Here is a 23758-nt window from a genome sequence, read left to right on the forward strand (position 1 = left end):
GAAATCATTTTTAAATCGCGAGATAGTTTTAAAAATGTTAAGAAATAGTGTAAAATTAGAAGTGTTCTGCTTTCGGAATTTTATTCCACTGCATTAGCATTTTAGAAATGTAATCACTAAATAAAAATTCAACATTTGACGTTTTTAATCCCACCCAATATTTCAATTCAGTTTATTTTATTATCCTTAATTAAGGTATTTATATTTTTTAATAGCTATAACATTTAAGATAGCTAACTTTTTAGCTATAAGATAGCAAATTCCGTTTAAAACACCCCAATACACTCATTACATACTAACAATACCGTGCTTGCAACCCATTGTCTCCAAATTATGGAATTTAGTGTGCCATGAAGTAACGCTCTTGATGATTGGAATCGCTACAGAAGACCTGATGAATGAACATAGGCATCATTCAAATTTATTAACACTCAAGCGTTTTGCTTTAAATGTTCTCTGGCTCAATTTTAAATGATTTCACGTTTTTTTAAATGATTTCACGGTATTGGACTTAATACAAAAACATTTCAGAGGCAAATTGCGAGTAAATCTGCCTCGATTGATGGCTGGTAAAAAGGTTTCAGCATTCAAGAAAGAAAAGGGGAACGGAGAGGCAGTGAAAGTTAAAGAGGTATTTCTCGCGGGAGGAGGTCGTGACGAGCGTAATGAGGGAGAGTCGGATGGAGGAAGGCAGCCAGGTTCGGTGGAAATGGAGTGAGAGTCCTCCTACAAGGATGAATGGATACGTGTCTCCAGAGTGTCAGGGTTGGGCAGGGAGGGGACGACGCGGAGGAGTGTGCAGAAGGGAAGGAGGAGCTGCTTTTGAAAGGAAAGAGCAAGGATTTTAGTGTTGTGTGGCACATGGAAGTTGTAATTAGGTGTAATTGAGGAGAACAGTGAGTTGGGGAAATAGGAGGAATAGGACTCTGAGACGAAGAAGATGGATTCCCGGTACGGACTGATTGTAGATAACACATCGTCAACGACAGATTGCCATCGATTGAGCATCAAAGTTAATCGATTGCTTTTTTACTGTCACCATTGATTTTTTTATAGGTTGATGCAGTGCAAGGCACTATAGAAAACAAAATCGTAATAGAAAACACGTAAAAGGACTCTTTCATTTAAGAAAGTTTGAGCTTTGGCCTTCTCTCAGGCCTTCTTCGGGTCAGACTGGAAAATTTCAAACGAACAGAATGCGGTAGGTGGAGCAAGGGAAGGACAGGGAAGGGGGTGAGAAAGGCGTTAAGGATCTACTAGGGGTTTTTGCTCAGCCCAGGAAATTAAAACTATCATAATGGTAAAAAAATGCGGATTAGCGGGTTCTATGCAGCCACCTCTGTATTGGTAGCTGATTTAAGAGAAACACAGATCAAAGTAAAAATTGTGATATGAAAAAGCTATGTGATATTTCGGGTACCAGGCCTTCTTGGGAATCCACAACTGGCACAAGAAAAGGAACTGGCCCCCCTACCCTGATGTGTGAATTTTACGCGCCGTATAGGCTTAGTACTGGGTGAACTCTGCCATCACCTACCAAACCGACCTTCGGTTTGATTGCTGTGTTTATGGTTCATATAAATATAAATATATATATATGTATATATATATATATATACATAATATATATATCTTGGCTTAGTAAAATATAGATGCATTACAGACATTGATAGGGAAGTAGAACATGCATGTGTTGTGAAAATTTAATCTGTTCTTTGAATCTCGGTATTTTTTTTACTTCCTTCATTCACATCATCATCCCAGTCTCAAGATTACCTCGCTTTCTTCAGGTCCTTCCCTCTATCACAGTCTTCAGGATTCCATCAAAATTCAACATACACCGCTTATCCTACCTTCTTTGTATTTCTTTGATTAGCGTAGATACTAAGTCCTCTTTGCCAATGAGAGGAATATATATCCGCATGTTTAAAAATAAAGGGTTGGGCCTAACTTTTCAGTTTATAGGTGACACCGAGTTAAACTACGTCCACGAAGTGTGGGCCTTTTCGTAGGTATGGTAGCGCACCTATCAGCAACATGCGGAATCAATTCTAAAACTCCGAGATTATCTTCTCTTTAACCTCATACAGCCATATTGTATATATCAAAAAAGTTGGTTTAGGTGTGAAAACAATGCGGAATATTAAGGTTTCATTTTTTCACCCCTACTCCCAAATCTACTTTCACTTGAATATCGTGTTTGTTTTCATCTGTTTTTTTAGTCAACCAGTAGAAATACATCAATATATGTAGAAGCTGTGGAAATAATTTGGTATTTAGCTGTAAGTTGTTCAGTTCCTGATCACTCCTGTTTAAAAAAACATGAACTTTCGTGTGATTTATTTGAAGTGCGATGATACCACGGCAGTTTTTGGTCAATGTTTGATTCACGAAATGAGTACGACACCGTTTTTGGTAAATCTCTTTCGTTTTGATAAAAATGAGGTTCTCTCCAATCATGAGATCGTGGGCTTATAGCAACTGGATCAGTTGATTGGCCGAGTCATGTTTTGTCTCAACAATTTGAGTTGATACCTATTTAAATAAAAATAATATAATGTTATTATTATTTATTTCATGTTTTTGGTTTTCAGAGTGTAAACATAAATCATATACTGAAAAAATTTATTTGGTAGGCGATATAGATCAAATATCGCTCAGTTACCAAACAAAATACAACATTATGAAAGATAATATTCAACATTGTATGATAACAGCAAAACCAAACGTATGCAAATCTATTCCGAAATTTCGCTTAAAACATTTCCCACTAAGACTTAACGATAAAAGAATTAAAAATTATGTGACATTTTGGCTCCTGACACATCCTTTGCAAACAAAGAGTGATAAGTTCCACTACAGAGGTTTAGGACAAAGACCCAACCTTCGAAACAATGGAAGGGCCGAAGAAAGAGTTCTCAAAGAAGGATAAAGGAATAGGGGTCCGGATGGGGTCACGGAATGGGATTAATGCAGTAAGCTTTCTGTGAGAGAGGGATTTTGAGACCGCTGTTTTTAAAAGGGTTATTGTGGGTGGAAATTGGTGGAACGTACCTAGAGGCTTAGAAGAGGGAAGATTGGAGACTAATTATGAGCAAATTGAGCGAGGAAGAGCGAATGAGCGTAGGTAGGACCGAGAACAGGGCAAAAGGGGCAAGGAAAGGGGGTCAGTCCATTAATGTAATCGAAAACAATTGGAATAATTCCAAGGATGACAGGAAACTGGAAGCCTAGAGTCAGTTGGCAGCTTTGAAACTTTTTCCTTTTCATTGGCCAGGAGATTGAATGAAATCAGAAAATTTAGAATGGCTTAGAATTCGAATTCGCTAACGATGACGATAAAGTGAGACTAGCTAGCGTCAACACACTAAATTTTATCCAATCTGATTTAGGCAAGGTTAACGGAATTCATTTAAATGATTTAACAATTAGCTTATAGATATTCCCATCATGACTTCCAATACCTCCCCTAATATTTTGGTAAAGTATGGGGAATGCAATCCCAGTCAATGGTATTTTCCATTAGAGACCACATTGTTACGCAACTTCAGCAAACATCCATATTTGCAATTGAAAACCACGGTAATGACCGAGAAAATATTATTTTACTTACATTAACAAAGCATAAACACTCAACGTTATTATTTTTCGTTAGCGAACATTCCAAAATTTGACTTATTTCTTTATTTTACAATTCCTTTGTTCCACAATTCCGTTATTCCTTTCTTCACCGCAGATGTTAACTTTTGACGAATATTTAGGGGAGAACCAGAGCAAGGGTAAGAAAATGAAAATTAAAATTCAGAGCCTTCGAATGTCGATTTGAATGAAAGAAAATACTCCCCATTGTTATAGTTTGATTTCAGGAGAATTAAGGAGAGGAAATGTCTCCTCAGGTTGAATAAGAGAGGTGTGGAAAGAAAAAGGAAATTAAGTTTTTGGCAGGGTTGGACTTGAGATGCGTTTAGAACTGGATGGGTATTTTTTTGGAGAGGGGTGCATCTGAGTGACAAGAAGAAAAAGGGTGAATAAGCTGGCGGAGACAGAAGATCAGGTAGAATAGGAACTTTTGAAGAAGTACAATCCTATTTTTAAGTGATATAAACATGACATAGCAAACGAAAACCTTGTGTCGGCAGAAAAGAAAACCGTCATTTTCATCTGAAGTGATTCTCATCTCAGAGCTAGTTGTTATTTATCTTCAAATCTCAGACAGGAGAAAGTAGAAGGGTTTTAAAAAAAATACAATGCATATAATGTATATATAATATAAGTGCATATATATAGTAACAAACAATATAGAAACACAAAAAAAGATATCACCCACACGTTATTTCTTGATAATTTCGACGGAATTCTACTCCGTCTTCATCGAAAGATTGAGAAGCCCTATCACTTCTCTATCTTTCGATGAAGACGGAGTAGAATTCTGTCGAAATTATCAAGATATAACGTGGGAGTGGTATCTTTTTTTGGGTTTCCATATTTTTTGTTCCTGTGTAATGTACTATTCGGCACTCCCATGTTACGTCTACGAAATCATATATATATATATATATATATATATATATATATATATATATATATATATATATATATATATATATATATATATATATATGTATATATATATATATATATATATATAAAACATATATATAATTTTTATCTAATTATCAAATCAAATGTCGACAATTGCAATAACTAACTGGCTAAATTTAGAGGAATAAACCTATCAAACGGATACATCCATATATAAGTTTTAATATATAAGCAGCTTTCCATATCATTTTTTAATATTTGTTAAATAGAAACAAGTAATTATATTATCTTAAAATTGCATACAATATTTAGTTTTTGTTAACTTAATTCATCGTTTGGTATCAACTTTATAATTACTCCTTTTTATAGATACAGGTACCTGTATTTCCATATTTGTAACGCATTCCAAGAAACTGCGGGAGATGCTGTCAAAGTAATTTTCAAGAGGGTCATCCGCTAAATGGGCATTACAATTCTATAATTTTGGGGTGTAAAAATTATTCTACTTGACCGGTAGGCTATTTTTTGACCGTTTTTTTATGTCAAGCCGTCTTATGGCTATGGTTATGTGCATAGTTGACGCTTATAAAAGTAATATCTAAGTGAACGATTCATGGTATGTTTGAAATTAATGACATAACTTGCCGATATACTTGTATAATATCGACAAGTAAGTATCCCTTTGTATGCATTTAAAATAATTTATATATTACTTTTTCCGTAGTTAATCTTACAATCTTCTAAAATAAATGATCATAAATAAGCAGCATATGTAGAAACCTGCTCTCCCATAAACATAATTATTTTAAAAACATTTAGCCAAAATGATGGATAACAGTGTTGAGTTTAAACTTTTACAAGCTAATTCCTTAACTAAAAACACGACACACTTTTTCTGTAGTTTACTTATAGTTTTTTATAATTCCAGTTATGTCCTAGGACGTTTTATTTTGATATATCCTGTGAAAATTTCAAAAATATTGCCTCAGAGTTCTTTGTTCTATAGTAAGGAATACATTCATATCTTCTGTATTTTTTATGATATTTAATAAGTGTATTGATGTGAAGAGTATATGGCGAGTTGAAAGGTTTTGACCTATAGACACAGGAATGCATTGTATTAAAATAGTTTCACTGAAGTTCCTTGATGCTCTGCTGTAAAAATTATAATGTAAATACTTTACAGAAACTTGTTCCATCGTTCATGGATCATGTATATGAGAGACTGAGAGAATCCAATACCCCACCTAAAAATAATACAAAAGCATTACATTTAATGTATTTTGCAATGTTTTCCAGTGTTATAGCAAATGTATTGAAAATTGTAAAACGGGGAAATTAGGCCAATCAAATGTTTCAGAAAAAGGAAACACATATGTATGTTATAATATCGAATAATGGGAGAAATTTAAGTTAACATATTAATTTTTACTAAACGTTTCTCATCTATCCAAAAAGCACTCAATAGCCGAGCCTTAAGTTTCGCTTTTAGTTGATGCTGGTCACGTCACTACTTTAAGCTGAGAACACAAGATTGTTTCATTGTTAAAATGAGAATCATTAGAGAAAAGTCCAATGCGGTAAATACTGTGCAATACGTGTAAACATTCTAAAATCGCTTTTACTTGGAAACCTCAGTTAAACATTTAAAAATCCGTGCCACTTCACGTCAGACAAAATGCAGCATAAATTATCGTCATTATGATTTCGATTCATCGTTTACAGTAATATATATTTCGAAAGCCATATTTTCCAAACTTGTATAAATATTAATATCATTTCAATGTCTCTGCGATAAATCAAATCCACCATGAAAATCTTCCAAGCTGGCTGATTATCGCTGGCTCATCATTTGATTTTCGCGTTAATGTTAAAATTACACTTAGTAATGTTTACCCTTACGCGTAGGCAAGTCACAACTACCCCCCAGTATGTCCAGCATAAAATGATATCTGTCCTCAAAATATCAACAAAATCAATGTCAAGTTCTATCTTCCTTAATTAAAAATAGCAATTTTCCACAAAAATAAAATTTAATGCGACCGGTTTCAATGTTACTACATCATCATCACCTGATGATGATGTAGTAACATTGAAACCGGTCGCATTAATTTTTTTTGTGGAAAATTGCTTTTTTTAATTAATCATGATATTCCACCATATCACGCCTGAAACGTCTCTTTTTATTCTATCTTCCTGATACTCACACAGAAATTTACATGTTGAAAGCATAATCCATCAATCTCGCTATATATATATTTTAACTTCTTTTACGGGGATGGGGGAATTTTAGTTCTGTATACGCGAATGGCTATGGATATTGGTAGAGTGTTTCTAATATCAGATAAATCCCTACATTTTCTAAATGATTTTTGGGCGTAAGCTTTGACTAAAGACCTTTATGAGTTCTTTAATGGGATCGGGGGTTAACTTACCCTAAGCTTAAGATAATTCTATTATATACGTTCATCTAAGTGAGATAACATGTATTATGTCCATAACCTCTACTTGACACTGCATTAATTTTGCTAGTTGAAAAAACCGACATATTTACCCTTTCTATGTGTAACGTGCAAACATATTTCTGCTCGAGTTTTTAACCTCACAATGCATACTCCCTCTAGACAGGTATGCGATATGTAACGCTTAATAAAAAAGGGTATTTTCAAATATCCTGTTTTTCCTTGGTCTCGAGGATATTCTGGATTTATGATATTCTACCTTATTTTGAAATGGCAATTCGGATAATTTGTGAAAACTGGCCTATTTATCATTGGATTCGGCATAGCAGGAAAATATTAAATTTATTTTGGTTCAAGCATTTTCTCTTTCAAACTATGAGAGTATTGAGATGGATTCAGGTTTGAACTTAGTGAAGAAGCATACATTTTGGTAACCTCTCGCAAAATCTTTTCCGAGATTTCAAAAAAACATTTCACCATTCGGGGAAAATATAAAATCCAGGCGCATACGTGCGTTAAAGAACGTGCATGAACCTTTAACGAATTCAAACACTTATTAGGTAGGCACTTCAAATAGATCCAGCTATTAAACCTAAGTGAGAAAGCGCAGAAGGACTAAAACTCTCCTTACTCTCCGATATCCCTAAGGTCTCTGTTCGGGTCGTGACCAGAGTTCCTTCGTGGGAAAGTAGGGAAGAGAAACGGAAGGATTGGCGAGGGGGTGGTGGAGAGGATGGCAGATGGAATTGACGTCGTTCCAGGGCGGCTGGGGGTCGCGTGAAGGGGAAGCGGGCCAAGTGACGTGAGAGAGTGGGCGAGATATTGGAGGAAGGGAATCGTGCGCTGCGGACCGCGAGGAGCAAAAAGCCCCGAAGTGTGTTTTGCGGTGTGGAGGGGCTTTGGGGAAGGGTGCGGGTGGAAAATAGGGAGCGGACGAGATGGGATAGTCAAGGAGGAGGAGACTGACACACGGGAGGGATGACATGAACTGTCGCTATAGAAATGTTTCCGACCTGCCTGAGGAGGAGATTGCGTGGAAGAACGAGCGTCTTATTACGAGGGGACGGATGAATATGAGGATAGTTGGATCAGGGGAGTAGAACGGGGAACGTCGCGGGTGGAGGAAGCGTGAGAAGCTAGGCTCCGCCCCATCAAGAAGGCGATGGTGTGCGGTAAATATTGAGGGTGTGGAGTCAGCGGTAAGGGGAAGAAGAGGACGATGTGATAGAATTAATTTGCGTCAAGGTTCACGCCAAGTTCCCCTATGGTAAGCGGGCAGTCAATATTCTACGCCAAATTTATCCCCTGGTTGAAGAGAGGACCGGATTGGAGCGAGATGTTTTCGCCAGAGGGTAAACAGAATTTCCAGGAAATTCCTGCTCGTTACCATGGCGAGTGTGTCTACAATCAAATATAACTTGTTAAATGTTCCATAAGCTTTCTTTGTAAACAAAATAACTCAGTGAATTATTTCAACAATTTTGATGAAAATATAATGAATAAGGGGGTCCTGAAAAACCCTTAGTTTTCATCGATTTGCACTGATCGACCGAAGTTTACCAGTTAAATGTATGTATATAATCTATAATCGTTCTAACTTGACTTTGAAATGCGTTTTTGCAGGGAGTGGAGGAAAACAATTTAAAAATGGCATTCAGCATTCTTCGGCTGCACCAAAGAAATCACAGAGTATTGAATCCCAGTTTTTGTGTAATATTTTTTTAAAGTTAATGATTATCATTGCTGGCATAATTAATAATTACTGAAGCCTGATATTACAATGCGAAATTTTAATTTCTAACCAATAGAAATGTACCAAATATTTTTATCATAGTTTTTATTTAAAGAAAACTAACCTTTGACCCTAGGCTCTTTGCAGATCATATTAGAGATAAGGATATAGCACATGAAAATATTAAGAGGACTTTTCATTCGCGATACCCTCATGGCTTAAAGCAGTGCCTTCGGAATATCAGAAATTTTCAGGATAAAAGGAAAAGAAGACATTTCAAATCTAGGATAAAAATAATGATTACAATAATTTTGATTGAATATAATTATTTAACTAGCAGTTGTATCAGATTCCAAACTGCGAGAAATATTTTGAAAAACAACTCCTTATTGAATGAAAAACACACAATTGAAATGTTGTGTCCCAGAAGACATATATAGAGAGGACTACAATTACATGTGAACAAAACGAGGTAAGAAGCAGTCAATGCTTCACCACCCATAGCCAAATCTGTTTCACCCACTTATTATTCCCCACTTCTTTATATTTTTCTTTTATTTAATTTCTTTTATCATTCAGGATTTAATGATCCATTTGCAAAAATAATGAAGGAAAGAGGTTTTTTTTTAAATAATAAAATTAATTTCGATAGTTTTACACGCAGTTCTTTTCATAATCGAAGACTTCCGTGATTATGATCGTATTTAGCGAAAAAATCTAAAATTTATGCATGAAACAAACACTGAAAGACATAATATATATCTTTATTTAATAAAGTGGTGCATATCTACGCGCATACGAGCGTCTAAGAATGCATATGAATCTTTTACAAATTCAAACACTTATTAGGTAGCCACTCAAAATCACTCCAAAAAAAGTAATTCGATGGAAGAGATTGAGCATTCCAACACCTGGGCAGCAGTGGAGTAAAGTTACCTTCGGTATATAACCTTTCTGGGGGCATGTTTGGATAAGAAAGGAGGAACATTTGGTTAATCATATGGAGGAGGATTTAACAACCAAAGCCAGACAGCACAGACACAGCCAATGAAAATATACTGTAATTCCACTGCTGTTTATCGTTTAAAATGTCCTTTAACACACCTGGCTTAGTCTTTCTGTAAAGTAATCCTTTAACTACCTTAAAGTTTCATAAATAAATCGATCGAGAGTTGTGAAACAGGAACTGGTGTGTCTGGATACTAATTATGGGAAAAGAGTGATTAATATCGGCATCCATTAACGTAATGGCCTTTTTATTAGCTCACAAAACACAGCGCAGGCATAAAAATATATTAAATAGAGTCACTGTTAATAATTGGGTGATAGATATAATATCAGGTCTACAAATTCTAGGAGTTTAACCTTAGGGTTTTGGAGATCATAAATGGCAGCGAAACCGCATATCATGTGTTTAATTTTACCCTCTGGAGAAAAACGTGCCATTTCTATGTATGACTGAGTCAGAGAGTCATTCGTTAACTTAAACTGCAGAAGAGCATGTCCCAAAAGATTGTGGATTTATTTCTCTGCCTCCCATCTAATGCATTGTTAAGCCTAGCTAAAAATTGTAGTATTAAGTATGCAGAATTAAGATTATGAAATTAAACTAAAGATGTAACGAGTTTTAAGCAGGCGGTACGGAGGAATATTTCGATGAATGGGAAGTCAAAGATATTGCTAAAATTGAACTAAAGGATTCGTTCATATTTAAAATATAGTACAGTTAGGAAGATACAGTCGATGGAGTTAAATAAAATTAGGCAAATGGATCACGTTGGATAATTTAAATCAACCCCAAGTAAAAAAACTAAATTTTGTGCAGTTCATCGAATGGAAAGGCTCCCCTAAATTTTTATTAACAAGTTTTCGTTAAATGTACTTAATTGTGAGAATATGAATAGAAATTGGATAATGGAAGCTTAAGGGAATCAGTAAACTTCTAAGATCCAGTAATGCATATCCAGAGCTTAATCTCGCGACCATTCTTTGACAAACTCAAGGTTAATAAATCACAAGAAATAAATATTGATTTTTCACTTAAAAACTTGTAAGAGCAACATTTTTTAACTAATTCAAAAGTAGTGCATTCAATACGTTTTATAATAATTCGGTACAAAGAGCAGAAACATTTTTACAGAATTAAATAGAAACAATCACAGAAATAGGAAACACAATTACGATCTACTGCATTTTATGGAATTAGAACAATATTGTGCGATGTTATCAGAGTAACATGAAAAATATTTATCTCCAGATGACAGAAGTGGACAAAAAAGTAACAAAAATAAAGTTTTAACGTGTGAATGTGCTTAAATTCTAGATTGTAAGTTTATCCAATATGAAGTGAATATTCCCACAATTTACTCTGCTTTCATCATTAAATTACTATAATTTATGATTATATGCTTGTATATGATTATATGTTTGTGAAATTGAACAATAACAAGGTTGTTTAGGCGTACTATGAAAATTAAAATCAGTTCTTTCATAAGATAAAAACATATTAAAAACACATTTAGTTAGCAGCACGTAGGAGGTGACATCATGGGGAAAAAATTACCAGACCAGAGGAATTTGGCAGGGGCCTGTATTCTGAGGTGATAAAGGAAGAATTAAGCACTGTAGCGAATGGAATTTGCATGTTTGTTGCTTCTAGGAAAGTTTAATTCGTGGCGGAAGTGAGCCCAGGGAAGAAGAAAACCGGGCGTGGGTTGAAGAGAGAAGAAGAGGGGGCCGTCAGATAGGCTCTCTCTGACCGAGGGAAGTGACTGTTGCGTGGAGGGTGGGCAAGAGGAGGAAATCACATTCCGGAATTAACCGGCACTTGGGAGACACATTAAGTGGGAGGGCTCCGAGGGACAGAAATAGAGGGAAGGAGGGAGAGCGGATTGCGACCGCTCCCTCCTATAGTCGGGGATAGGCGTCCATTCAGTCCCTTCTCCGTCCCTCCTAAAAAACCAGACCACGGTGTTCCGGTCCCCCAACATGAGGAGATCTCCTTGGAAACGTTCTCCAACGTTCGAAACTCCGTCCACATAGCGTCGTGTATGTGGATTTTGGACCGTCTGTACAAATAACTGTGCGCTAAAAAAATAATTAAGATTCTTCCGACGTCAGAACAAAAGGGGATAAGGGAGGTGGGAAGTTTCTCTTCACTTTCCTAGAAGGGCCTTCTCGGCCTCTTAATAATAAAATTTGATTCGGAAAGGCAGGAGTGCTCATGTTCTCATGAACCATACAAATGGACCTTGAGCATATTTCTAACAAATACGTAGTCTAAAGAAGGTAATTATCAGATTAGAATACAATTTTTAAGAAATGGGTCGTGAAGCACAATTGTATATTTCAAAAGGATACCAATATTCTAACAGCAAAATGACTGCAGTTCCCATCCATTAAATATACCAATGAAATCCTGGTTTTAGAATCATCGATGGAATAATCAGTGTTTTGGCGTCATCCTAGAGCCATTAATATGCGTTTATTTATCTTGTGAATTTTCATACCAACCGTTATTTTACTATTTGATACGTTTGTATGATTTATTAATTTGTAACAAATTTATTTCTTTGGCATAACCAGGTGAAAAATTGAAAGCGCAAAACCTAATTCACAGAAATATTTTTCTTCCTTACAAGAGAAAGCGTTAGTTAAGTGATACTTTTGTCCATTAATCACGTTTTGTACAATTTTCTTGTTATTCATTCCATTTGACATAAACATTTGTCAAAATATGAGGATAGAATATGCAAAGATTCGTAAATTTTTAATACCTTTTCCTAAGAAGAAAACAGACGTGAATAAAGAGCAAGTATCATATTTTGTACATAAGGGATTATTAATTGCTGGAAAATAATAATAATCTATCTACTTGTTATAAATAATGGATGATTTCATAATAAATTATCTGAAAATAACAATCAGGTGCCTGTTACGATAATTTTTATTCACATATATACTATATTAAAGTGGTAGTGTTTGGAATCCACTTAAATGTTTACAATGACATAAACTTTCGGAACAAAATTATTTAAATAATTAGATGAGAAATGACAAAGATAATATTCATCTATGAAATAGGTAAATTTTACGCCTTCGATGAAAGTTCTGGTCTTTAAAATATATAGGTAAGTACCCGTATGCTTCGACTGCACAGTTGTGACTTAATTATCATCGAGAGAAATGGCTCATTTTTGTGAAGTGTTATTTCTTAGCGTAATACGTGGCGCAGAATCAACGGAAACAGAGTGATAGGACTAACTCTTATTTATTTCTTGCAATAACAACGCGCATTTTAACGCCGAATATTGTTCTAGTGAAACATTGATGTACATTATCGTAGCACACCGGAGTATCAAATATGACGGGTATTCGAAAGAATAATTAAAACAATTTGTGCCACAATTAATTTTGAGTCACATTGTATTAATACAATACACCAAAATACTGTTGACTTAAGTATCAAGGAATAATTTTAAATACTTGTAATAAAAGTTCAAAAATAAAAAACATTTATCGAGACAACAGCGATAATTCCACAATACTTTTTTCCATTTCATATGATATCCCCTCATGCTTAAATCAAAACTTTGGAAAGCACTGTTTTGCGTATCTTACGTAAAATGCCTCGTAACCACAGATCAAGTTATGTTTTCATTTAAAGCTAATTATCGGTGTTCTCATTTAGTTAAGAAAATTCAGATAATTTCTCAGTTTGGGCAGCATTTCAAATGGATAGGAAGTAAAAATATCAAATTGTATTAAAATTGTAGAAATATTACCGGTCCTTACTTACTGAAGCAACTTTCTAAAAAAGTATGAAAAATACTACTGAAAAATAGAAAGAAAATATATTTGCAGATTTATCGAACAAGAAACTATATATATCTTGAAAACATAAAAGGAAATGTTTTAGTTTCTTAAAGTAGAGTCTCTTAAGTAGAAATTATAGAGAAAAGTAAGATGCTAAACTCGAATTACTAAGACATATAAATACATTTTAATCACGGTGTAAAAGAAATGAAAATGCTGGTCCCGAAAACAGATTGCGGCCTTGAACGCATCATTTGTACCAACGATAAAAATACTGAAGTTTTATATGCTTGATATGCCAAGTGGAAATTTCAGGAGAAGGCAATGAGCACGAGTTGAACAATCACGTCAAAAGAAAGAGGCAAATGGGAAGGTATCTTTTTGGCTAAACGTTTCAGGAGGAACATACCATATATATATATATGCATGGAAAAAAATACAAATTCCCATGTGATATGACTGAAAGATGATTGGACCCGTCCAAAGTTTGGGTGAAAAAATACCGTGATGTTGATTTATTATTCCTGGACGCTCCTTTTCGGTGAACACGTAGTGGCACCCATCACTGGTTGAAATATCAGAAAATGGAAAAGAGTCACTCACTTCGGGAGCACGAGTTGAGTTTTTCAAGAGACAGGGTGAGGGCTAGAATATGGCTTGATATATTATCGCCCGCTTTACGGTCAGGTTGAGCCTTTGAAGTTGGCCCTATGGGATTTGAGGAGGGGCGGAATAAACGCGGAAGAAGGGGAGTGTGGAGCTTGCCATCATGCTGAGGCCCCTATTTCAAAGGTAAAATCCATTGGATAGAGGGTGAGGGACCAAAGAGTGCGCGGAGGGGGGGGCACTGGGGGCAATGGCAATGTGTAGCCTCCAGTTGGCACATTTGCAAGTTGAAACGCGAAGGAAGAGAGGGAAAAAAGGCGGGGGACAAAGTGAGCCCAAGTTAAAGAGAGATATGACGGTATGCTCCGAGAGAGAGAATCGTACTTAAAGCTACGTTTTTGAAAGCAACTGGACAGGGTACTTCGACCGCTGTTTTTAACTGAGATGAGATAGATTTGTAAATTTCCAGCTGCATGGCGAGCTATCTAACCACAATGTCACCATTAGTTATGACTTCAATGAGATCTTATTGTGTTGACATTTTACTCTACGCGCAACATTATATTTAATTTCAATTCATATTCCATACGATATATAGCTTAATATTCAAAAGCAGCATTTATGAAGAGATTCGAAAAATATAAATTGTAGTGTTGCACACGACGACAATGAAGTGACTGAATGGATTAATTTATAAATAGTCAAACATAATACATTGAATGACTCGTAATGGTAATTTGTTTAAATTTATCATACGCTGCACCGTAAATTATTCCCTAAACACTCCCCTATCGAGTTGTGTGCCATAAAAGAAGAACTTTCTATCTCGGTGCTATTTTGCGTAAACGACTCAGTTCTCTACCATTGCCATTAAAAAGTAGTGGCTTTTAAAGAAAAAGAAGTTTTTGAAAAGTAATTTGGAAATAATAAAGCCTGCGCATAAATAGGCTTTCCTATGCACCCATCCAATCTCTTCTGGAGCCTCATATTTTTTTAAATTATCTTTAAATAATAGGTACAACTTTCGAGATATGTGTCCAAGTCTCAGGTGCGGCGTGTCTGCATACTTCAATCCAGCATTAATGCGATCTTTTAATGTGGATTTTTTCTCTACCAAAATTATCTAAGAGAGGAAGTCCTAACGCATTTATGCGTCTTAAAACTTAAAGCAATAAAAATTTATATTTAGGTATCACAATACCTCAATATTTACATAAAGGGCATTTTGAAACATTTTTACACCGTAGGTATGTTTTTCTAAACAGAGGATATATGAATATATATACTATTAATATTATTTAAATTAACTTTGTAGGATTTTTGAGTCACTTGAAAGCGTGTCCACAGAAATGCAATTCAATTTTTCAAATAATAAATATAATTTTTGCTTTAAAGATTTCCGAGTTTCCTTAATTTATAATCCAAACTCAAGTTCTTATGCCGTGACAATATATTAGCGTAAGAATTGTTCTAATTAATTTAGCAAATACTGTGAAAGTCTTTATGCAAAACACATTTATTATTTGAAACTAAGGCGACAACGGGCATTAAATGTTAATTTTTTCTCTATCTCAATCAAGACGAGTATACAGATTCAATGAAATTACTACAATATTCTTCGAGTAATTTAGAAAAAGTTAAATTAAAATTTCTTCAGGTTAATACTCCAACATTCATAACCTTGTGTCTTAGTCCGCAAATTTGCACGCAGCTTGCGAGGAACACTCCAAGGTTTTGTTTCACAACAGTGTAAGTCAATGAATTCCACTGGTCATTTGAGGTCATTTGGAGCGAATATTCTCTCAAATGTTTCCATAACTAAATCACAAAAACAAAATGTTCTCGACTAATTATGAGGTATAACGCCGCGATTCCTTTCATAGCGATTCAGCTGCTCAATTTTCATTCAGCGGTTAATATGATAACCTTATTTTAAAAGTATCGTAATCGGATTATCATCGTTAATTAATGGAAAATCACGCATTAACTCAGTCTCTTTATTACATTATAATATTAAAGAAGCATTATAAAGATTAAGTTATAAATATAACTACCTAAAAATGTTGATGAGGAATACACTCGCGGGCATGTCAAAATTGGCATAAAGGTAAAACGCCTTCAGCTGCTAAGTGATGTTTGCCAAATTGTAGCTATGGTTAACAGTAAATGTTTGCCTTATACATATATATATATATAAATATATATATAATATGTATATATTTATATACATGCATATATATATATATATATATATATATATATATATATATATATATATATATATATATATATATATATATATATATGATTAATGACCGGAGGGTCCCGGGTTCGATTCCCGGGCAAGATCCCCTATTCCTGCAGTCAGTACTATTGTTCCTTCTGAGGTAGTCGGAGCTAAATCCCGTCGAAATTATTAAGAAATAACGTGTGAGTGTACTTTTTATGTTCTTGTAGTGCTTTTCCTGTCCAAGTTATATGTATATATATATATGGTAGAGCGTTGGACTGCTGACCCTAGGGAACCGGGTTCGATTCCCGGGCTAGGCACTCTGGGCACTTGCAGCTCCACCCAAGCTATGTGATTTTTCGGGTACCAGATCTTCCTGGGAAACCATAATTGGCACAGGGAAAGGAACTGGCCCCCCTACCCTGATGTGTGAATTTCACACTCCGTCGGACTTAGTTCTGGGTGAACTCTGCCATCACCTACGAAATTGATACGGGTTGATTATTGTGTTTTATGGTTTATACTGTTGATGTTTTTAGTTTTATATGTCGAAGCAAATATTTTGTTTATTTGAACTACAAATTCAGAGCAATAGAACATTATATTAAATAAATAAATATATATATACACACACACACACACACACACACACATATATATATATATATATATATATATATATATATATATATATATATATATATATATATATATATATGTATAGATATTTATTTATTTCTTTATTTATTTACTGTGGTGTTCTATTGTTTTGAATTTGTAGTTGAAATAAACAAAATATTTGCTTCAACTTATATAAAACTAAGTTACTTTTACAGAGTAAAAAATTGAATGATTTGACAGCTATATAATTTAACACGATAAAGTTACTTAATTTTTAAATTGCTAGCAAAGGTACAAGCATTAGGGCATAATGCAACAATTTCAGAGTGTAAAAATCATTCGCCTTGACTGGAATACGAACCCAGATCCCTCAATGCCCGGTCGAGTGCTTTAGCCAGTTAAGCTATGGCTCAATTTAATTTTATTTGGTCTATTATGTTACACTGCTATTGTTTACATTGTACATATTATCACCTTACAGATTGTTGCTGCATAATTTTTTTCTTTATAAATATATGTATGCATATACATACACATAAACATAAGTATGCATATACACACATATATAGACATACATTCATATACATTGTATAAAAATTTGTGACCATGAACAATACTGTGTAAGGAAATAATGAAGGCAGGGTTTACAAGATATAGAAGAAAATATTTGGATTAGCAGCGGTACATTCCATTTGGTTGGAATTATTGATAGCTTTGAAGCACAGTTATTCAGAAAAACAACTCTTTTACCACGGACGAAGTGTGTCCGGCGCCGGGAGTAGCCACATCCGTTCCACCAATGCTTGTATACCTTTAGCGGAATGTTTATTCGAAGTTCTCAACTGAGTGAATTCCACGATTAGGGTGGTCATTATAAAGGATTTGAAGCTCGGAAAGAGCCGAAAGTGTAAGGTGATCAGATTTATGTCGGTAATGGCCCCACCACCGAACACGTCCCAGGTTTTATAGATCTTTTTCAGAGCTTCCCGTTCTCTGAGTATATCGTTGCAGCCAAGGATCAGATGCGCGACGTTGTCTAATCGACCGCCTGACGGACAAAGGGGAGAATTGGCTAGCTGTAGGTGGTGCCTCACTTCCCTCGTGATGACTATGTTCGCGATTAGGTTATAATACATTCCACTACGTGCCTCATCTTTCGCCCCGCTGGTCGTTCGGTTTTTCCAAGAAACCGCCCTTTTTGATGTCTTTTGTCGCTGCTCGGTAAGCGCTCTGACATACAGGGTCTTGACCCTAATTGCTTCTCCATCTCGGAGTATGTTCCGGTGTACACCGTTGAGACGGCACGAATGAAATACTCGGGGAATGCCATCGTCTTGAGCACTGTTAGAATCCATTCGATCCGGACCAGATCAAATGCTTTCTCAAGATCAATAGCTTGCAGTGATAAAAAACGATCGCCAGACAAGGTTGCGGAAAAATAAATGTCAAGAATTAGAAGTGCGGCATCGAAGATGTTTCGCCTTTTTGACACGGCGTACTGGGATGGAAAGAGGACGATGTCGGCAGCAGCCGTCATTCTATATCGTAAAACGTACGCCAATATTTTATAAGGGGTTAACCCTCTGTTTAAAAGGGTGTTTGGCCGGAATTCGTTGAACGACTTGAGTCGCATCTTCTTTCGTATAAGTGTTATCACGATGGTCCGCTGACTTGCAGTCAGAGAGCCGCTAGTTAAAATGCAATTAAAAAGGTGAGTTAAAATGGCTTTTAAGACATCCCAGTTCGCGAAATAGTTCAAAGTAATTCAAAGTGTAGACCAACCAAGCCGGGTGCTTTCCCCTTTGGGAACATGGGGAGACGCAATCCAGTTCGTTTGAACGCATGTCTCGACCTAAATCGTCTTTTTGATCTGAGGACAGCGTAAGGAGAGGGGGAGAGGGTGTGTATCGCCCTCCTTCCACGGAGGATACCTGTTAAAAATGTTTTGAAAGTGCCGGGCCACTTCCCTAAGGAGGTCGGTGTCACCGGAGGCAGATTTTCTGACAGGTGTTCTGTCAATAGCGGAGCCGGAGTTGGATTTCATCAAGCGCCGCATCACGGATAGCGTTATGGGGCCCCCTATATCCTTGTCCAGTTCTTTTTGCCACTTTTAGGGAGCGAATTTTTGGAGCCGTCCTAAACTCTGAAATTAAGAGGACGCCTCGATAGCTTAACTGGCTTAAGCACTCGACCGGACATTGAGGGGTCTGTGTTCGAATCCCAGTCAAGGCTAATGATTTTTACACTCTGAAATTGTTGCATTGAAATGCCCATTAGTGGATGCATCCGTTAAAAGTTACTGTTGCGGTATCTCCCGCAGTTTATTTGGAATTAAGCATAATATTGTGTTCCACTCAAAAGGGATTTAAATATTTCTTCAAAACACATCGAATAGAATATTTGATTTATGGAAAATTTTTCATTCAACGTACTATACCAACATATTTAACGTATTAAGGAAATAACGAAAAAAATTCGAAAAGGAAATTGATTAGTGTTTCAAAAAAGTTGTATTTACAGCTCCCCAAAGGAATGAATGAAATTCAACTCAATAAACACTGAAGAACATTGAAAAAAAAACAAGAATGCATGTATTCACCTGGCTTTTAATACTAGAAAGGAAACTGCAAGACTTGTAAGGTTATTCCAGAAAACTTAAGAAGACATGCCTAACCATGCAAAATAATGACAGGTGACTGCACTGGGGTCCATACAGCTTCAATTATTTCACGACGCAAGTGAGAGGTCCTGCGACTAGGGAGAGCGTATAAAATCCGGCGAGGGTGCTGTCAGATACAACAAAGGCGCGAGCAATAGATGAATGCTAATTCCTACTACTAAACACATCCCGGAAGGGGCCTCAAGTAGTTCTTCCGTTTAGTAGAGGAAACACGCATTATTTTCACACGGCTTAACATATAATAATAAGAATGTCTGGAGGCAAACTTATAGCTACATATTAATTGAAAAAACTTAACACAGATTCTATCCTATATAAATGTATTTACTTCCGCTAAAAGAAGAGGCCACCTTCTTTTGCGCATTAATAATAACATTTATAATAATGCCCTGTATGATATTTTCACTCTCCAGTATACCGTGTTGTGTGTAATGAATGAAAGTCTTGTTCAATCTACCAATATTAATTAGATTCTCTTTATTATTGAGGTTAACGAGATTAATCCTAAAATCAACTATTGGTTCTTTTCCTGAATCAACTCCCGCCTATGTAATAGCAATGCAAAAACTTAAATGTGCAACAAATAATATTAATTTATCACTTATACTGACTTCCATTCTATATGAAACATTAAATTATTGGTCTAATTGTAGGGTTCTAAACAGACAAGGCAGAGTAAAAATTAAAGAAAAAATTAAAAGTTAAATTAATCATACATTAGTCGACATGAATGATTGAAAATGCAGACAATGTTCTGGAATCTTACTCTTGTATGATAAAAGGTCAAACTCTTTAAATAATAAGTGCCTAAACTTGAACGTTAATTATCTTAGATCCATGATGCTCACATTTATCTTCAGCATTGATATATCCCCAAATTTTCTTTCTTATATGAATTATTTTTTGATCCGAGAATTTGAACGATTACGAAATATTTTTATGTATATTTTCGATTTTCTTTTCATACTATGTTAATGTATCATCCGTATCTGAATATATATTCTCTATTGAGTAGGATCAACCTTTCTCTTCCACGACCTTTCTCTCTTGCAATATACGGTGTACTTTCTTGATTTACGAGATTTACTCGTATATGCTACTATTTTTCTCGATTATAATAGTTTGTCTACATTGGTGATTTAAAGCAAACGTTTTTAACCTAATCTCCAACACATTTAGTCCACCAGGTATACGATTCAATTTTTGCCTCCTTAATGCAAATGCTCTCTTGATTTTCAATTATTATGGACCGATTTACCCTGAAATTCCTCTAAAAGTGGGATTTTTAGTTAGTTTGAGGTTTGCCCAAATCCTTCCGTTCAGTCAAATGCATTAACTTTACGAAAAATTTTTCATTTGTTCTAACTTTTACCCACGAGTTACTACGTTTACTTTAACAAGGAAAATGTACTTGAGTATCAAGTATGCCACCATTTAACACAGAATTTGGGCGTATATGCCCGAATGGAGTCGAGGGCGCAGAATTACATTTGCTGTTTTGATACGAATAATGTTGTTGGCTCAGCCACCTCAAAGGAGTTAGGAGAATGAGATGAAAAGCCGCTTAAATGAAAACATTAATCGAATTTCGAGGGGTCCGAAATTTATCCCATTCCACGGTGCTGGCCACCTCGAAGGCCAAACAAAACGGTGTCGTGAAAAGGAGAATTTATGATCTGCCCTCGGAATACATATTTGCATTTGTGTATGCACGGAATTCGAGAGGTAGCAAAATCCACGTCGTAATCCAGCCATTGAGATAAACTCCATACTGAAAAGGCCAACTTTTATGAAAAATAATACTAATCTATTGGTCCCTCCCGTTAAAGATTGATTTCACGAAATTCGGAGCGTGGCAGCTCAAATTTCGATTAACTGCCCAAGAATCTTTGGTTCATGGCATTGCTTGGTTGAATTTTATTTCCGCTACTATCATTTATATTTAGAAAAAACTCCTACTTTTTAAATGCGCATAATTCAAATTGCGAATGTCCTTGCGAAGTTCTTTGTGACGACACTTTTAAATAAGTACTACTACATTCTCCGCCAGTATTTTTTGTAAGGATCCATAATTGTTCAATACTGGTTACGATATATTCAAATGATAATAATTCCAATAATTTTTAAATTAACATGTTTTCAATTAATAACTGGTATTTAAAGTTACGGTCATGCTTTAATAACTATAATATTTTAGAACAAATTAGATTGATTAATTTAGTGTTCTAAATATTTTATATTTATTAAACCTTTATAGTCCTTAACGAATGTTACCTTCGGCTAATGGCTAATTTCCTTTTTTAACATAATTTCTGTCTCTATTTCTTCGTAATTTATACCTGCCTTCGTGATGTCTAAAAACACTTGCTTAGATTACAGTGCTCATTTAAAATTCTCCCTTCCATCTCGGCCCTAAATATCTCACAATGATTCAATATTTCTTCTGTCCATTTTTCTACCTTGCTGGTATTTCCCCACGTACTTTTTATCTTCGCTCTCTATATTAAAAGTTCGTCCCTAGGCTACCCCGCCAATAAATATTTTATCCATTCTTTTTCGTACTCATATTTTAAGCCTCTGAACTAGACCCATTCTCTTTTCTTATAGACCAGGTTTCAGATCCAAGTACTAAGATACCAATACAATTACTCCGAAGTGTGAAATTCCACTTTAGAAATATGCTAATTATTTCTATTCAAACCAGGAATTAAAGTTAAACTTTTCATGAATGCATGGCGATTGCTCATTTTTTTGTATTTAAAGAAGTGTTAGCGTCATCCAAATGACATAAAAGACATGTTTTAGCAATGAAAAGTTTATTTTCAAAGTGGTCTTACCTGATTAACAGTGCGCGCACATGGATTCAACGCAAAAACTGTGTTATTAATTTCCTAATCGGAATGTAACTAGTATTTTGAACGACTATTTTAATCTATTCTTGAAAAATATTTACATAGGTGCTGCTGTGTGAATAAATATTAATAAAATCACTTTCTTTGACATAAATCATAAGACTGGAAGAAAAAATCACCCGGAATACCCAACGGGGCTTATTAATTATGCCCAACTGATTGGACCACCCGAATCTGAAATGGTTTTATTGGGAAGTAACGACCACGTTTAGATCGAGATTAAGCCAGGAATTTAACCTTGATTGATTCAATGAAGAGGGGACATTGATTGGGAAACGGTTTCTTAATCAAGGGTGACAAGGTGGGTATGCGTCCAGAGACTGGGATCTTTTAAAGGAAAGCTAAGTCTTAGGAAAATTTTACCTCCTGGGAACTATATCCTGGCTCCAGCTCCTCCAAATCACCCCATCTGGACACTCTCAAAGGTCCCTTTAAAATACTTGATGATTATGGCGAAAGTGGCAGTCAATAAACAGTCTTTAAAGTCTGGCACCTTCTATTCGGTGAATGCACCAATTAATCTCCAATTAAGCACCTAGTTGTCGTCTAAGAAGTCGATTTCTTTTGGTGTAAATCAGTAAGGGTCCTCAACGTAACGGGGATCACGGAGGGGGCATATTACCGATGCTAGATATAGTTTCTGTTGGAATGATCGGTATTTTAGCATTTACGAGCATCTAGAAGATAATGGTCGCCGATATCATTAAAAATATATGGCTAATTGAAAAGCAGCGGTGTATAGACAATTCAGGATTCTTGAATCGGAAGTTTGGTGGAGCAATTTCTTTATTTTGCTAAAGATCATTAGAGATATCTCGTTAATGATAATAAGTTAATCCAATTAATTACGAGGCTTACTTTCACACGACGCAATTTTCACATATTTTGTTCCCTTTTTTAAGTAAAGCCTTCATAATAAAAATGCAAAGTAAAAAATTTAATTCACGTTATAAAATACTCTATCTCAAATTAAGTTTTTTGGCACTCGCCAAATTTCATTTCATAACACCAGATATCTCGCTCATAATTTTAGAAAATGCTCGCGGTAAAAGCATTAACAAATCAAATGGAGCAACGAAAATAACCAGTTCTACGAAACATGTAATTAATCTAAGACGACTCTTCCTTCTTTTTTCAGATATATTCTCCCCCAAAGTG

The 23758-nt window shown here is 35.4% G+C and overlaps 1 protein-coding gene across 1 annotated transcript in view; it reads left to right on the forward strand.

Moving 5' to 3' along the window:
* The first annotated feature begins 738 nt into the window (after positions 1-738).
* LOC139687662 (neuropeptide F receptor-like) overlaps positions 739-23758 on the forward strand; it is a 29014-nt gene continuing 5994 nt past the window's right edge. Inside the window, exon 1 of the mRNA XM_071584901.1 lies at positions 739-870. Coding sequence (XP_071441002.1) covers positions 739-870 — 132 coding nt within the window. The remainder of the gene's footprint in view (positions 871-23758) is intronic.

The sequence above is a fragment of the Hetaerina americana genome, unplaced genomic scaffold (assembly GCF_022747635.1).
Source record: "Hetaerina americana unplaced genomic scaffold, ioHetAmer1.1.p SCAF_2, whole genome shotgun sequence".
NCBI lineage: Eukaryota > Metazoa > Arthropoda > Insecta > Odonata > Calopterygidae > Hetaerina > Hetaerina americana.